Source organism: Giraffa tippelskirchi, chromosome 2 (genome assembly GCF_054371585.1).
Source record: "Giraffa tippelskirchi isolate mGirTip1 chromosome 2, T2T-mGirTip1v1.2.pri, whole genome shotgun sequence".
Taxonomy (NCBI): Eukaryota; Metazoa; Chordata; class Mammalia; order Artiodactyla; family Giraffidae; genus Giraffa; species Giraffa tippelskirchi.
In genome coordinates this window covers 162,886,296-162,903,950 of record NC_137276.1, presented here as the reverse complement: position 1 = coordinate 162,903,950, position 17,655 = coordinate 162,886,296, and the positions used below count along the sequence as shown (strand labels likewise).

The 17,655-nt window shown below is 41.9% G+C and overlaps 1 protein-coding gene across 1 annotated transcript; it reads left to right on the top strand.

Moving 5' to 3' along the window:
- The first annotated feature begins 3,296 nt into the window (after positions 1-3,296).
- APOD (apolipoprotein D) lies at positions 3,297-16,850 on the top strand. Its single transcript, XM_081571469.1, has 5 exons — positions 3,297-3,360; positions 6,828-6,977; positions 11,251-11,372; positions 13,317-13,405; positions 15,409-16,850. The coding sequence occupies exons 1-5, from the start codon at positions 3,319-3,321 to the stop codon at positions 15,642-15,644; spliced, it is 639 nt and encodes a 212-aa protein (XP_081427595.1). The 5' UTR covers positions 3,297-3,318; the 3' UTR covers positions 15,645-16,850.
- The last annotated feature ends 805 nt before the right edge of the window (positions 16,851-17,655 follow it).

Sequence of the window (17,655 nt, the reverse complement as noted above, 5' to 3'; positions counted from 1 at the left end):
ACTCATAATTTATGTTTTCACATGAAAAGAACAGTTGTTTTTTCCCTTCATTTTAATTGACAAAAGAAAAATCACGTTAGGAAAGCATACAGGATGACTCTGGCAGTTGAAATAACCATTTATTAATAAATAGAGAAATTTCCATCAGGGAAATTTTTTTTTTAAAGATGGGATAGTTATCTGTTTCTTGCTATGAAAAGTCCACCAAAACAATTTCATCTTCCTTGAGGGTCTTATGGTGAAAACACTGAAGCAATTACCTATATGATGAAAGATTACCCAACTGAAGAACTACTTCCCTATTAAACCACGGGCCATCTCCTTGAAAAAAAATGTGCTGTCAGGTAAAAACGAGGTTTTATAGCAAGTGATAGAATGAAGTAGATCTATGTGAGTTGATATCAAGAGACATTATTCCACGAAAATAAGGAAGTTTCAGAACACTGGTTATTCTTGATACTATTGTTATTATGTTGGGATCTGTCTATGACTTCCTAGAAGAATAAATGCAAATGTAACAATCTCTGAGGTGTGGGATTATGAGATACTTACACGTTCTGAGGCCTACATTTTGGTACTATTTTAGTTGTTTACAACAATGTGTGCTATTTTGGAAAAAGTAAAGATCTTTTAGAACACCGGTCTGATTGGTTTTATGATGCTTAAGAACTTTTGCTTGGCTCTATGTTCCAGGAACATATAAAAAGAGGATTTCCCTAAATTATATCACTTGCCAACATTTACAGAAGAAAATAAACTGAGACCCAGAAAGATGATGTGATTTTTCTCATACTGTGACTCCTAGGCTAGCTAGTACCTTCAGCTCCACAGTTCTTGATTTCATGCTGAGCATTCAAATATATATCAATCTTAACTTACATATTTGGAACTTTAGCAACATTGCTTTGTGGAAAACTGTGCAATTCTTTAGTGTAATACTTACAGACCAGTAGTACTTTGCCCAGAAAACAATTCAACTAGAAGTCTCTTGAATATCACTTCTAGTTTCTTCTGCATATCTTAGAATACTCAGTAAGTTTTTTGAATAGATAGGCTGCTTCCATTCAGTTCTTAAGTAGTTATTGAGCACTTAAGATATCTGTGCTATGCTGTGCTTAGCTGCCCAATTCTTCGTGATTCCGTGGACTATAGCCTGTCTGGCTCCTCTGTCCATGGGATTGCCCTGGCAAGAATACTGGAGTGGGTTGCCATGCCCTCCTCTAGGGGATATTCCCAATCCAGGAATCAAACCCAGGTCTCCCACATTGCAGGCAGATTCTTCACCATGTGAGTTACCAGGGAAGCCCAAGAATACTGGAGTGAGTAGTCTATCCCTTCTGCAAGAGATTTTCCCAAACCAGGAATCGAACAGAGGTCTCCTGGATTGCAGGCAGATTCTTTACTAGCTGAGCTACCAGGAACCCCTTAAGATATCTAGCCACTAGCAATGAGATAAATTCTCTGCACTTGTGGAGCTTAGATCCCACTGGGAAAAACACAATAGGCAGAAGAAAACAAAAATAAAGGATATAATTTCAGGTAAAGATAGAGTAAGGATGTGACGAACCAAGTAAAATGATAGTGACAAGAGTGCTATTTTTGAAAGGTCAAGAAAGCCTTTAAAGGAAGTGACATTAGATCAGAGACCTGGAGGGAAGGAGGGGGCCACTCAGAGTTCTGAGTGGAAAGCTTTAAGGAGTACAGTCGGAGTCACTGCCCTGAACTGAAAGAATTCCTTCTTTTCCTTAAAAAGTAAATATTATCTCAAAGAAAGAGCTCTTAAAGTTTGGTATGTTATGGTTTCACTCTTGTGATATGGTGATAATGTTTATAAGGTCTACTGCTGTAAATTTCTCTCTATTGCTTACAAATTTGAGAATGAATTTTGTTTAGTAATGTAAGTCTGTTATAAAAGTACTGTCTTATCTAAATGCCACCTTCTGCCAAATGTGATATATAGATAGATAGATGCAATGGAATATTACTCAGCCATAAAAAAGAATGAAATAATGCCATTTGTAGCAACATGGATGAACCTAGAGATTATCATAGTAAGTGAAGAAAGTCAGAAAGAGAAACAAATACCGTATGATATCACTTATATGTGGAATCTAAAGTACAACACCAATGAATTTATCTATGAAACAGAAATGGATTCACAGACATGGAGAAAAGACTTGTTGTTGCCAAGGAGGAGGAAAGGTGGAAGGAGAGAAGGATTGGGAGTTTGGGATTAGCATATGCAAACTATTATGTATAGGATGAATAAACAACAAGGTCCTACTGTATAGCGTAGGAAACTATATTCAACATCCTCTAATAAGCCATAATGGAAAAGAATATGAAAAAGAATATATATGTGTAACTGAGCCACCTTGCTGTACAGCAGAAATTAATACAACATTGTGAATCAGCTATACTTCAATTAAATAAAAAAAGAAAACCCTTTGCATATTCACAAAGGCACAGAATCCAGTTCCTAAGAAAGCATCATTCTAAAGCTGGTCATTCCAGAGAGAGAGAAGAAGCCCACCCAAAAGTGCCCCTGGGCTTAAAACTGCACTTTCCCCCTCCCCTGCCCACACTTCTTCTCTCACCCCAAGCAGAACAGACTGCCTAGAATTTGTAGCTGGGAGGGTCATCCAAGGCACAGAGAGAGGAGCTGCAGAAGATGTCTTTGGCGTTCTCAGCTTTTAGCCCTACACACATAGCTCTGGCGGAGACAGAAATGACAGTCTATCCTTCACAGTGGGGAGACTGAAGCTCTGAGAAGTGGGTGGCTTGCCCAGGATCACATAGAAAGCCAACTCTCATTCCTAACCTTCACTCTGTGGCTGGTGTCACATTCCAGGCCAGGGACCACATGGGTAGAATTCAGGCTCCATTTTCGGGAAATGGGTTTGTTGCTTTTTCATTTACACAAAAAATGAAAAATAAATAACAGATGTTTGAACACATGTCGCAACTCTTCTTACTGGAACTTAAAAGTGCACTCTGACTGAGAAAATTAAATTAGAAAATCCACACAGCAAAAAAAGATGTTTTGAATGAAATATACTTTGTCTTTCCCTCTCTCTCACACACATACATGAACAATATCTCCTTGTTTCTTCTTCAGGGAGCAGCTGTGAAGGAAATTGGGGGAGGGAGATGAACATAACATCCCATCTTTGTGTTTCATACAGAGCAAAGCTTTTAGGCCGGCCTTCCTGAACTGTAGGGGCGGGGCATGCCTTAAAATTAAACATCAGGGACCTGAGGAAGCTTATAAAATAGCTTGGGAGAAGTCAGTCACCAAGACAGGGCATCTCAGAGTGGATGATTTTGCGTGTGGAAACTGCTTTCATCTCGATAAAAAAGGTATGTACCGTGGTTTTAATTCTCATTTCAGCTAAAAATAATAACTAACATGATTGAGGGCCTTTGGCCAGTTGCTTTGCAGACTTGGTTTCATTTTTCCATAAACGACCTTACAAGGGGGATATTTTTAGTGCCATTTTTCAAATGAGGAAACCGAAGTTCAGATATCCTAAGCAACAGGCCTAAAGTAAGGCCACCAACACATGCCAGAGCTGGGGTGTCAACTTGAAAAGACTCACCTCAAAGTCTTCTGCTTGCATCAGGCAACCGCCCTGATACTATTATTAGACAATGAGGAATTATTCCTACACCAATACTGTACTAGATGAATTCTCAGGGGGTTGTTATCCAGTGTGCATTTCAGTAAAATCAACCAAAATGTGAGTTGGAATGTGCTGTGTGAATTGAAAATTCATTTAGTATTATAGAATTAATTATTAAATAATTAAATTAAATAGTATTAATATTAACAGAAAATGCAAAGATTTTATCTCCTGAAAAATTTTCTTCAGGCAATATGTTTTCTTAAGAGATTCAATAGCAAAATGGTTTTTAAGACCCATATACTTGTGGAAATGTATTTTATTTTGTCATGTGAAATCTAAAAGTCTCGTCCCTAATATTCTGAAGCTCCTTGAGACCAGATACCAGGACTACACTAACGTACAGATGTGTAGACTCTTAGGAAACCTGGTCTAAGTTCTGGCTTCACAGCTTATCAGGAAGTAACCTCACTGAGTACATAGAGAATGTCAGTGCAGGACTCTTCCAGACTGGGTGTTGTAGAGATTCAGGTCCATGTAAGATACTGAAACCAGGGCTTCTCCCTGGAGAAGCTCAAGGAGTATAAGTAGTAATACACGGAGTCAATTCTGGCCCAGGGTGGATGCGCTATAACCTTAGTAAAATTCTTTTTAATTATTTAATATTCAGTTAAGATAATATTTAAATTATATCTATTTTTAAAAGTATTTGAACTCTCTTCATTAGGACAATCTTCCCATTAGTGTTAGAAGAAGATGCAAAAGTAAGTCATACGTATCTAAGTTCATAGATACAGGTTAATAATGTGATTTACCCTCAGAAGTTGCTCAATAAGCATTGGATGAATTAGAATGCAAGGGGCACTGGAAAAAAATGATAGATATTATCAACTCTTTCTCTCACAAGAAATTTAATCATAGGACTAAAACTACTGCAATAAAGAGGCATCTTTGGAAGAGATGCAGGCAGGGATAATTAGTTATGCTCTGAAATCCTGCAGGCTAAAGAACACATTTCAGCCCATGCAGAACATTTTGTAACAAGGTATTTGTCAGGAGCTGACTTTTGGTCGAACTGTCATTTGGTGAAATGAGATTCATCAGGTGTTAGAGGTAGGTGTTTACTGAAGCCACTGAAAGTGGTCACAGAAGGCAGCAAAGTTCAGGGCTGTGGCAGAATGGAGAGCTGGAGATGGGGCCTGAGCCCTGGCCTTCTGCCCCTTCTGGGCCTTAGCTTCCCCATCGGTACACCTGAGGGGAGGGGTTGGATAAATGATCTCTAAGTTTCTGCCCAGTTTGGGGGCCGTGGAGAATGTGCATAATGTGTGGCCATCCTTGAGCTTAGAACTCCTGGGCAGGGCACTGAGCCTGGAGCTGACTAGGGGCCAAGAGTAGAATGCAAATTTTTGTGGGTTTAGCAGTGGCACCCCACTGCAGTACTCTTGTCTGGAAAATCCCATGGACGGAGGAGCCTGGTAGGCTGCAGTCCATGGGGTCTCAAAGAGTCGGACACAACTGAGTGACTTCACTTTCACGCCTTGGAGAAGGAAATAGCAACCCACTCCAGTGTTCTTGCCTGGAGAATCTCAGGGACGGCGGAGTCTGGTGGGCTGCGTCTGTGGGGTCGCACAGAGTCGGACACGACTGAAGCGACTTAGCAGCAGCAGCAGCAGCAGGCTGGATTTTGGCAAATCCATCACCCCTCAAAAGGTTAAAAGACAGATGTTGTTTACTTGGTGGCAGGGGCTGAGAGGAAACGGAGCCTCAGAGACTAAGGAAAGTAGCCCCCCGGCAGACGTGCTCAAGGCGGAGACTCGGGGACCGTCCCTCCTTCCCTCAACCTCACATCAACTTTTACTTGTTATATAACTGTTCTTTTGAAAAACACGCAACAAAACCTCCAGAAGAAGAGCTATTGATTATTAAAGGTTATTTGGAGATTTAGAGATTCTTAAGAAAGTGGTTATAATTATCCCAGTTATGACACATTCTTTTAAAAACTCAAATCTGAGAACATCTTGCTTGCCTCGATTCAGGCCTCTTCATCACAGCGAGAAAGGCAAAGAGCTGGAAATAGCTCTTGTGCAGCTACAGGCGAGGAGTCATAAGGAAGAGAACAGACTGAGAGCAAGTCAGTGAAAGAAGCTGGGAGCAGCCCAGGCTTCGACCCTGCCAGCAGCGCTGCAGGCCCCACCCCTGCCCACTGTGCACCACCCCCCAAAGCAGCTTCCGCACCCAAGGGCTCTGGGCTCACATCAGCTACTGGTCCTTCTCTGCTTAAATGTATAGCATGTACGAAAAGTAGCCTCAACAGAATATTAAGGAAGAAAGGAAAGGAAGGAGGAAGGAAGGAAGAGAAATTCAGGAAATAGAATAATTTTCTTCTGTATTTCATAATAATATTAACTAGCATTTATTGAGCATTTGTGTCAGATACTGCTCTAAATGCTGTCTATATTTTCTCATTTAATTCCCTTGGACATTCACAAGGTTGGTATGATTATTATTCCCACTTAATAGCCAAGGAAATTAAAGCATCCATTGGACACAGTTATACTTAGTATGTGAAGAGCCAGAATTCAAACCCAGTCAGGGTGATCCTGGAGTGTCCAAGGTTCCCAGACCTGCTCCTGGACTGGTAAACAGCCAGCAAGTGGAGGGTAGGGTGGGGAGGTGCAGTCAGGGGAGGCATTTCTTTGATAAACCTCATAGGGCAGTAAATGCAGGTTTTGTTTTCAATTAGTTTTTTCTCTCATGGTTCACGTGAGGGCTTCACTCTCTCCCAACCCCCGCCACCCCCCCCACACACATTGCTTCTGTTCATTCAATAAGCATCTACTGCGCCTGGCACTGGGAGGTTCTGTGGGAGAGTCCAGGGGGAATTAAACACGGTGCCTATCCTTGAAAAATATGTAATTAGCTGTGTGGGCTCAGGGGGGGAGCTGGCCAAATAAGTCCAACAAACTCTAATGCCAGGCAGATTGTGTTCTAATGGAGGCACAGAAGGTTCTAGTGAGGTTCGCAGAGGAGGAAGACCTCACAGCCACACCGATGACTGAGGTGGCCCCGGAGGATGAGGGGCTCAGATGGGCTGAGTGGGAGGCTGCCTACACAGAGACCGACCAGCCCAGATGTGTTCCTCCAAGGACTCCGTGCCCTCAGAGGCTCTGAACGCCTCCAGCTGCTTTGTTCTCCCCACTCCAGGTCCGTCTCCAGCCACCCAGCCCAAAGATGGTGCCAGCGCTGCTGCTGCTCCCTGCCCTGGCTGGCCTCTTCGGAGCAGCTGAGGGACAAGCTTTCCATCTCGGGAGATGCCCCAATCCTCCGGTGCAGGAGAATTTTGACGTGAATAAGGTGCAGTAAAAGAATAAATTCCTGCTTGTTTTGCTGTATCCTGTTTGAATAAGCATCCTACCAGGTTTGGTTTTATTTTCCTGCTCTAATGGCCTCAGCAAGCCTTGGGGTAGGTACTTATCCTCCAAAGAGTTCCCCAAAAGCAGACTTTGAGACAAGAACTGGGGAGCAGAGAGGTTTTGGGAGATGATCCCAGGAAGCCTGAGTGGGCTTGTGTGGAAACAGAGAAGGCAGGCAAGCAGTAAAGGGTGAGTTCACGAGCAGGTTACTCTGTGAACAACAGGGTTCACTTCTGCTGGGGATCCTCTGAGGAAATGCACAGAATGTGCCTCAGATAGTCCCATGGATAGATGCAAGCAGGCAGTGGGAGCTCCCATGACACTGGACAAGACTCTTGCAGAGAAGGAGATCCAGGGGCTTGAAGTGGAAGCTGACAGTGTGTGTGGGAATTGCTTGCCATGATGGAGGTGAGCCCAGAGGTGGGCTGAGAAGACAATGGGACACAGAGTATCAGGAGCAGATGCTGCAGAACTGTTATCCTCACTCTACAGATGAAGAAGCTGAACGTCAGGGAGCTTGCCACCCACTCAGGTCACACAGCCAGTAAATGCAGAGTCTGATTCAAAACTAGGCTTCCCAGGAGTGCAGGATCCCTTGGGTGACTCAAACAGGGCCCAGGATAGGATAGCACTTCCCCCAGGGGCCTTCTTGTCACCTGCACTAAAAAGATATCAATAAAATAAACTCCCCCATATATGGTAAGGATTGTCTCATCATCTTATTTATGTGTCTTTTGAACACAAAACTTTTCAATATTAATGAAGTCCAAATTATCTTTTCAGTTTTTGCTTGTGCTTTTGGTGGCATATCTTAAAAAAAAAATACATTGCCTAGTCTATGTTTATAAAAATTTACTCCTATATTTTCTTCTAAGGGATTTATAGTTGTAGGTCTTACATATAAATCTTTGATCCATTTTAAGTTACATTTTGTACATCGGTGATACAGAAAGGAAACTTCTTTCTTTGGCTGAGGATATACAGCTGTTCCAGACTGTTTGTTGAGAAGACTACTCTTTCCCCACTGAATAGTCTTGATACAATTGTTGAAAATAAATTGACCACATGTGTAAGAATTTGGTTTTGGACTCACAATTCTATTCTATTGATTTATATGTCTATCCTTATTCCAGCATTATATAGTCTTGATTACTGTAGCTTTGTAGTAAGTTTTGAAGTCAGAACATATAAGTCCTTCAACTTTGTTCTTATGGCTATTCTGAGTCCTTTGTATTTCAACATAAATGTTAGGATCAGTTTGTCAATTTCTGCAAAGAAGCTAGTTGGAATTTTGATAGAGACTGTATTATTAAATCTTTGGTCAATTTGAAGAGTATTGCCATCTTAACAAGTTTAAGTCTTCCTATCCATGAACATAGGATGTCTTTTCATTTATTTAGGTCTTCTTTATTTCTGCAGTCTTTTGTAGTTTTCAGAGTGTGTTTTATGCTTCTTTGGTTAAGTTTTTTTCATAAGAATTTTATTCTTTTGATGCTTCTGATACTATTATAAGTGGAAATGTCCTAAATTAATTTGCAGATTTGTCATTGTAAGTATAGAAATACTTTTTATTTCTAGATATTCTTTTATCCTTTAACCTTGCTGAGTCTGTTTGTTAGTTCTAATAGCTGTGTGTGTGTGTGTGTATGTGTGTGTGTATCCTTAGAATCTTCTATATACAAAATCCTGTCATCTGAAAATGGAGATAGTTTTACTTCTTCCTTTTCATAATTATTTCTAAACATTGCATTCTCCTTATATAGATAGAGAAATGAAGACCCCCAATTACAAAAGGACCTTCACAAAAATAATATGAGATCATGAGGGAACATGACATGAAGAGCAATCTTCCACCTCTGAGTTTCTTCCTTTCTGGAAAATTATGCTTCCTTGTTTTAAATTGTGGACCATTAAAGTCACCTTAACAGTAATGGAACTATTTTAAATGCACTGTATAAAATGGAGATTTTTTTGGAGGATGCCTGTGAAACCAATTGACCTTTAGCTTATTCTTTGATGCTTTAAATGCATGTTAAGTTCAGTGATTTTAATTGAAAGGTGTCCTTTAACAAATGAGAGGAAAATTTATGTCATAAATGTGGACATATATTTTAATAGAGCCAGGTGACCGAAGCAATACTGCCACCTATTTGTAGTATGCTCTCATTTCAAATTCTGATTGCATCTCCTTAATTTTGCTCTGTTTTGCTGAGCAATACATTTTTAAATTTCTAAAATAATTTCAATTAATACTTTAACTAGGTAAATATATCCACCGGGTTCAAAATTCTAAAGGTGCAGAAGAAGATACAATGAAAACTTTCGCTTCCACCCCTGTAACCCAGCCTCAGTTCTCCCCAGTGACAACCAGTAAAAACAGCTTATGGTGTATCTTTTGAGAGATAATGTGTACATATATTAAAAAGCACATATATAATTGCAGTAGGAAGAATGTTGTCCATGCCCTATTCCCCAGAATCTGCAAATAATGTTTCTCTATATAGAAAAAGGGATTTTGAAGCTGTGATTAAAGTTATGGAGCTTGAGATGGCAAGGGTATCGTAGATTATCCAGTGGGCCTAATCTAATCATTACAAGCAGAGAACATTTCCCAGCTGTGGTCAGGGAGGTGTGATGATGGAAGAAGACTCAGAGAGATGCAGTGTGAGAAGAAGTTGACCTGTTTTTGCTGGCTCTGAAGATGGAGAAAGGGATTCACAAAGCAAGAAGTGCAAACGGCCTCTAGGACTTGGAAAGATTAAGAAGACAGATTCTCTTCTAGAGCCCCTGGAAAGGAATGTAGCCTTGCCGGCACTTTGATTTTAACCCAGTGAGATCCGCATCAGACTTCAGATGTACAAAACTATGAGACCATAATTTTGTGATGTTTTAAGCTTGTGGTAATTTGTTACATTAGCAATAGAAAACTGATACAACCTTTTCTCCCAGTTTTACATAAAAGGTAGCTTAATATATATACACTATTTTGCACCTGGCTCTTTTTCCATTAAATGTATCTTGGAGATAATTGCCAGTTGTTGTTTTAAAAGCGGGTGTATAACATTCCATTGTATGGATGTGTCATCATTTAGTTAATCCTACTAATGCACACTTAAGCCACTTTCTGTCTTTTAATATTACAAAGAGAACTGCAATGAATGACCTTAGCCATACATCATTTCTTATTTTCAGGAGGATACCTTTCCAGAAGTGAAATTGCTGGGCCAGAGTAAATGTTGTTTTATTTTTGCTTCATGTTGCCAATTGCCCTCAGGAAAGCTGTAGACTAAAGCAGTCTCTGTGCCTGGGAATATGTGGAAGCAGGATGTGCCTGTCTCCCTTCACCCTCACCCACACGGTTGCTCAGTTCCTTTAAAGCTGATTCTGCACTGAAGTTAGGGTCTGAGAGCAAGCCCCCAGGGGAAGAATGATATAGGTCTTCTAAATCCTAATCTCATGCCAAAAGCCTCTGTGACCAACTCCTCATATAGGGTCATATGAGGAGAATTCAATCGATTCTGGAGTCCCAGCTCCCCGCAGTAATCATATCTGACTTTGCACACAATTCAAAGATGCCTTGTAAAATCATATTTTATATTTAAGATGTTTACATCATCTAAACCAATCCCTTCCTTTCACAGAGTTTAGAATTTCACATAGGTTTTGACTGAAGGGGACACTAAGAGCATTGCTAAATAAGAGCACTTTAGGAATGGATGCGGAGAAGGCAATGGCACCCCACTCCAGTACTCTTGCCTGGAAAATCCCATGGACGGAGGAGCCTGGTAGGCTACAGTCCATGGGGTCGCTAAGAGTCGGACACGACTGAGCGACTTCACTTTCACTTTTCCCTTTCATGCACTGGAGAAAGAAATGGCAACCCACTCCAGTATTCTTGCCTGGAGAATCCTAGGGACGGCGGAGCCTGGTGAGCTGCCGTCTATGGGGTCGCACAGAGTCGGACACGACTGAAGCGACTTAGCATAGCATAGCATAGCATAGGAATGGATGGTGGCTTTCAACCAATGCCCACACATCCGATTCACTTATTCCCATTGGAATCAATATCTTGCTCAGTGGCTGCTGGGAACAATGCAGCCCATTTTGCCTGGCTTCCCCAGGAAAGGGCTCTGCTCTGAAAGACAACAATGGGGAAGAGTTTTCAGGTCCCCAAAGAGCCACAGGGTTTGCTCTGCCTGTTGTTGTCTCTGCAGTATCTTGGAAGATGGTATGAAATTGAGAAGATCCCAGTGAGCTTTGAGAAGGGAAGTTGCATCCAAGCCAACTACTCACTAAAGGAAAACGGAAATGTCAAAGTGATAAACAAGGAGCTGAGGTGAGTGGTTGTGGTTTCAAAAGCATTGTACGTCCTGGAGGCAGCCCTGCAGACTTGTCCCGGGGTGACTGGTGTCCTTGCCTTCTAATGTGAGAGGATGGGGACATCGCTGGGTCTTGGCTGCCTGCTCACAACAGGTCCTAAAAGGACAGCTTTTGGCAGGCAGGATGGTAGGGACTACAAGTCACTCATTCATTTGCTTGGCCACTTGCTGAGCATCTTATTGTGTCCCAGACCCTGTGAGAGACCCTGGGGACTTAATGGTAACACAAACTGCAAGGTTCCTGCTCTCACTCCAAAATAGACCTTCTGGAAGCAAAAGACATCAGGGAATCTCTTGTCTGATCTCCAGTACCAAGAGAGAAGCCCTTTCTATGTCACCTGCTGATTGAGGGCATCTAGCTTAGCTTGAATCCTTCCAGAAACTGGGAGCTCATCAATGTCCGTGACAGTTTATCCCATCTTCAGACAGTTTTAACTGTTAGAAAACTCCTTTTCTTATTAAGCAAGAATGAAATGCATACATAGTCACATTCTAGGTTTTGTGAACATGAGAGCCTACAGAGATATACTTTTCTATCACTGAGGGCTTCTTCACTGATCCCAAAATTCATACTTTAAAAGCAAATATAAACTTAAAAAGAAACCCAAGAAGAACTGCTACCCACCCACCATCAACAAACATGAGAGTAACAATAAACAATGGTAACTAATATTAACTAAGTATTTCCTATGTGCAAGGCACTATTCTGTATGCATATATATGTGTATGTACAAGTGCAAGTATTCATGTATATGTAAATGAGCATAGCTATTCATTTAATCCCCACAGCAACCTGAGGTAGGTACTATTATTAAATCCATTCTTATGGATGAGGAAACTGAGATACAGAGAGGTAAAGTGATTTGCCCAAGAGTCACACAGCTTGTAAGTGACAAAGCTAAGATTCAAGAGATTCAAAACCCAGGAGAAAGGATTACCCTGGTGGCCCAGTGGTTAAGACTCCACACTTCCAATGCAGGGGGCGAAGGTTCAATCCCTGGTCAGGGAACTAAGATACCACATGGCATGGCCAAAAAATAAAAATTAAAAAATAAATTAAAAAATTTTAAAATAAAGTAAAACCAAGGAGAAGTGAAATGGAGAAGAAATCAGAAGACAAATGAAAGAAGCTGGACATGAAGGGTTGCCATTCCTGTTTCCTAAGTTGTCTAAGAACTGTGTTTCACTCCAAGAAAACAAGTACCAGTCAGACTGGAAGTCACACAGGCTCAGAAAGTCTTCCCATGGCCATCCTATTACCCATTAAGCTTCCTGTGAGCCACAACACAGTGGCTGATTCTCTGACCCTGCATAAACCAAAACAATAAAGGAAGAGTCTTGAATAAAGAAAAATTGGACTTGTTTCAGAGCTCCTGATATCACTGAGGCCCAAAGAGGGGGAAAACTTTGCAGATCTCCAGACTTCATGTTTTGCATGATTTTTAGTAATCTAGTCAGTCTTTATGTTTTCCTTTGGACCGTTGTCATTTTTAAAGAAGTGAATATTCTTTTTGTGTCAGGTTATTTCATTTGCTTGTAAATATTCTCTTTTTCCTCCATCATGCTTTGGAGTCCAGGAGCAAGAAACAGCCTTGCAGGCCACTACATATACTCTGAAAAACAGGGTTGAAGTGTCAGGGTCTCACATATCATTCAGTCCTTGGCCATTGCAATTGTTGATCCTTATCACCCCAAAACTGTCTTCCTCTGCTCGGTCTAGAGACAGCAATGAAGCAAATGGGAGGGAATTGAACCAGGACCCAGCCTACCATCAGGAATCTCCTACCCAGAAATTGCACTGTTGGCCACCATGATTGTTGGTGTCAAAAATCTTATCTTTCATTGGTTTTTGGCTTTTAACTAGTTCAGTTTTTTTTGTTTCTGTTTTTTACTCATTGCAGAGCTGATGGAACTGTGAATCAAATTGAAGGTGAAGCCACCCAGGAGAACATCACAGAGCCTGCCAAGCTGGGAGTTAAGTTTTTCTGGTGTAAGTATACACTTCTCTCAGGAGGCGTCAGGGACAGGAGCTCAACAAACTGAAGGCTAGAGCCCTGGGTCAGAGCAGTCCTGTCACATCTGGGTGTCACCTATACTGATTCAATGCATAATTACCTGTGGACCACCTCCTACCTGCCGTTTGCTGGGCTAGGCCCTGGAGATGCAAAGATGAGCAAGACAGAGCTGGCCAATGTCCCTGTGAAGCTTACATGTCAGTGTGGATACTGACAAGCACCCAGGTGATTTATTATAAAACTACAGGAAGTATGTCAATGGAGGAAGCACAGATTGAAGCCCGTTGGGCATGAGCAGTAGGAGACTCAAGCCAGTCTTCTTTCCCAGAGGGAACTAATAACTGAAAAATTAGTAGTTATTAGAAAAATGACTAAATGTGAGAAAGTTTAAAAGCAAGAGATGGTACGAGTGAAGGTAAGTTGGAGTCCTGGCTCTGTTTGCCACCTTCTAGCCCAATTGTTGGGGTTTCATTTGGTTCCCCTTCCAGTTGGACAATGGGTTTTCCTTGGTGTTGGGAGGTGGAGTTATTCAATAATATCCTCTGAACTTAAAAGGAACTTTGAGACTGGAAAAGAAAGCAGGCTACTCCATAAAGAACGACTATGTTTATTATGGGTAACTTACATCCAGGCAGAATCATGTAGACGACCATCAGAGGCATTCCCAGCTGCACTGCGTTCTGCCTAAAGGGGGACGGGGCGCTTAATGGGGCCACAGCTAAAAACAGAATCTGACTACTAAAGGAAGCATGTCCACACTGACAGAAACTGAGGGATTTGCCTCCCCCCACCCTTACCCCAGGGGTCTCATGACCATTAACCACCTGTGTCAGCAAAAGATATTCTTTAAGCTTTCATATCAGATAAAGACTGTAGGGAACTTATTTGGCTTGGGTGCTTTCCTTGTGAGTAAGCTAAAGCTCAGTAGGGCAAAAATGGGTAGGGATAGGACTGCAGGCCTAAGATGGAGCTGACAAAATGGAGCCAGTGCCATTGAGCCACACACTTGGCTTGGCTGTGGATGTCAAGTTCACAAAGGAAATTTCTGGATTCAAATGGAGAAAGTAAACCCTCCATCTCTCTTCTTAAAGACCCTTTTAATACTGAAATTTCAACACTACTCAGATGTCAATCAGCGAATCTCTATTGGCCCTTTCTGAGGAAGAATTTGTAACCTGTTACCACCTAATTTGGGCTTCCCCAGTGGCTCAGTGGTGAAAAACTCGCCTGCTAATGCAGGAGATGAAGGCGATGTGGGTTTGACCCTTGGCTTTGGAAGATCCTCTGGAGCAGGAAATGGCAACTCACTCCAATATTCTTGCCTGGGAAATAACATGGACAGAGGAGCCTGGTGGGCTACAGTCCACAGGGTCACAAAGAGTCAGACATGACCGAGTGACTAAACAACAGCCATCACCTGATTTACCATATTCTTAAGAATAGTGGGATTTTCAAAGTTCACACAAGAAGAAAAACAAGCAAACCAACATTAGCCCCTACCTCCTCCTGTAGGTGGATTATAGAGGAAGCTGGATGGTACAAACCTGGAAAGCCTGGGGCCCCTGACCTCACATTCTTAACTCCACTTACTAAGTAATGGCTCCATAGGCACTTGTGCTCAGCGCACCTGTCGGTCCAGGGGATCCGGCCAAACCTCCAGATATTACGGGCTTCCAGGTGCCAACATGCAGTCAGGGAATGGGGATCCAGAATGATGGCTCTGAACTCTGGCTGCACATTGGAATTACTGGGAAGCTTTCAAAAGTACCAACAAGCTCCAGTTCAGCCTTTGGGAATTGGGGTGGGGAGAGATGGGTCTGGTGTTTTTCAGAGGTCCCATATGATTCCTACATGAAGCCAGAATTAAGAACCACTGATGTAGAAGAACTAGAATCCCAGAGCCTGGCTTCCAGGACCCTGGAGATGAAGGTTTCTCTTGCCCTGGTCTCTCCTAATAATGCCTTCCTCTGGTTCTCAGTCATGCCATCAGCTCCGTATTGGGTCCTGGCCACCGACTATGAGAACTACGCCCTCGTGTACTCCTGTACCACAATCATCTGGCTTTTTCATATGGATCATGTTTGGATTTTGGGAAGAAATCCTTATCTCCCTCCAGAAACAGTGACCTATCTCAAAGATATCCTGACCTCTAATAACATTGAAGTTGAGAAAATGACGATCACAGATCAGGTGAACTGTCCCGAGTACATGTAACCAGGCTCTAAAGGGAGCTGCATTCACTCCACGTTCCTTCTCTTGCTTTGCTTTTCCCCTATACCAACCCTCATAAAGACAAACCAAACCACCAGAGCAAACTATTACACCTACCAGAAGGGAAACGTGGCAGCAGAAGCTAATGGAGAAGAACCCAAGGCAAGCTGGCCCAAACATTTAGCCATGCACCATTCTGTTACCTTGCGAGTCTGATAATAAACTTGCTGCTGACCTGCTGTGCTCACAGTAGATTCTAAACTGGACTAATTATTGTGGAGTTTTAATTAGAAGCTTATGTTTGGAAATCCTTAAGCAGTGATGTTGAAAAAAAAATGAAGCCCTGAACAGTTTAAAGGTAACAATACTGTTTCTGGAAAGAGAAAGCTGATGGCAAAGGCACATTCCAAGTGACCCGAATCCAGGTGTCCCCATCCTGCAACAGGCAGTCCTTAGTGGGGGGGGGGGGGATCATATGGAATTTTTGAGTCTCTGACAGGCAGTTTCCTGGAAACATTTACCCTCAGGAGGTCTTCAGAACCAGGTGAAGAATGGGACCATCTTGAGTCTGTGCAATGAAGAGAATCTGTGAGGGAGAAGCTATGGGAATTTTTTAAGAAAATAATTTTTTTGTCTTTTATTCAGCTGATATTTACTGGGACTCAAGAGCATTCCAGGCATTGAGAGATAGAATCCATTTCCTCCCACAGAAGCTCACAGACTAGTGAGGGAGACTGACAAGTGGCGATGTGGATTTTAATCGAAGCTGAGGGGTGCAAAGGCAGAGGCATGTGGAGGGAGCCGGGGAAGCTCCGAGATCTCAACCCCTGCCAGACACAGGCACTTACGAGGTGGTACAGTCACACATTGGGGCATTCCAGCTTCAAGGAGTCAAGAAGCACCTGGAGTTTGCTGCTGATTTTTTTTTTTTTTTTTTTACATTTCAACTCTTAAAATCAGAACAGTCTCAAATGATCACCCTGCGATAACTCTTATCTTGCATAAAATTTGTAATCCATTAATGTTTGGGAAATGAATAGAAAATGAAGCCATTTGATTAGATTTTTGCGTTTTCAGCACAAATATAAAATATTCATTTCCTGGAGCATTTGAGACTCCTCACTGCTTTATATTAAAGGTTATAAAAATTCCAAGAAACTTAATATGTATCATTTTCATTTTACTAAATAAATGTGACCTCAAAATGTAGCTTGCAATTCAAAATTCCTCAAGGCTGAAACTCACTAGACAAAGAGGAGGGAAGGAAGCGATAGGTATTAAAGAAGAACCTCTTCCCACATCTCAGCCTTCTGCTGCTTCCTGTGCCTCACGTCACTGCCCACCCCAGTGGAGGGCACCTGGCTTGTCTTCTACAGTTCTTCCCAGAGTGTTAAGCTGATTGTCTAGCTCTTACCTCATGGTACAAGATAGATTATGATTGTGTTAATAGCTCTTAACGGCTGTCTAATAGCATCTAAAACAACAAACGTGACTACAGTTTGTACCTTGTACAGTGTCTTGCCCAATACATAGGCTCACAATTCTTGTGTGAATGAATTACCGAGTAAGTCGATAGATGGGTGGACTTGAGGTGTTTGGGAAAGGCAAAGGAAACTAAGGAGCAAGTATCAGGAGTTATTGAATCTGAGAAAATGGGAGGAATTCAGAGGGTAGCATGGGGGCATCATGGGGTAAAACAACAAAAATTTCAGAAAAGAAAGCAAGAGAAGCAGGAATTAAACAGAAAAATAGAGATAGTAGCAACCCCCCATGTGCCCATAAATAAATGACCCCCACGTACCCATCTTCAGTGCCAATAGTCATGAACATCTCACCAATCTGGCTTCAGCTATCACCCATCCACCTCTGGTGTTTTTTCAAATAGTGTTTTGAAGCAAATCCTAAATAGCACATCCTATTATTTTGCCTGTTAACTACTTAAGTATAAATCTTTAGCAAGTACAGGCACTTTTTAAACAAAAAAAGAAAAGCAAGGTTATGTTTTACATCCTGA

Excerpts from the sequence above, each read along its gene's own strand:
- APOD (XM_081571469.1), top strand. The coding sequence starts at position 3,319 with ATGATTTTGCGTGTGGAAACTGCTTTCATCTCGATAAAAAAG. Across the intron at positions 3,361-6,827 it reads CTTTCATCTCGATAAAAAAG|GTCCGTCTCCAGCCACCCAG; the intron begins GTATGTACCGTG and ends TCCCCACTCCAG. Across the intron at positions 11,373-13,316 it reads GTGATAAACAAGGAGCTGAG|AGCTGATGGAACTGTGAATC; the intron begins GTGAGTGGTTGT and ends TACTCATTGCAG.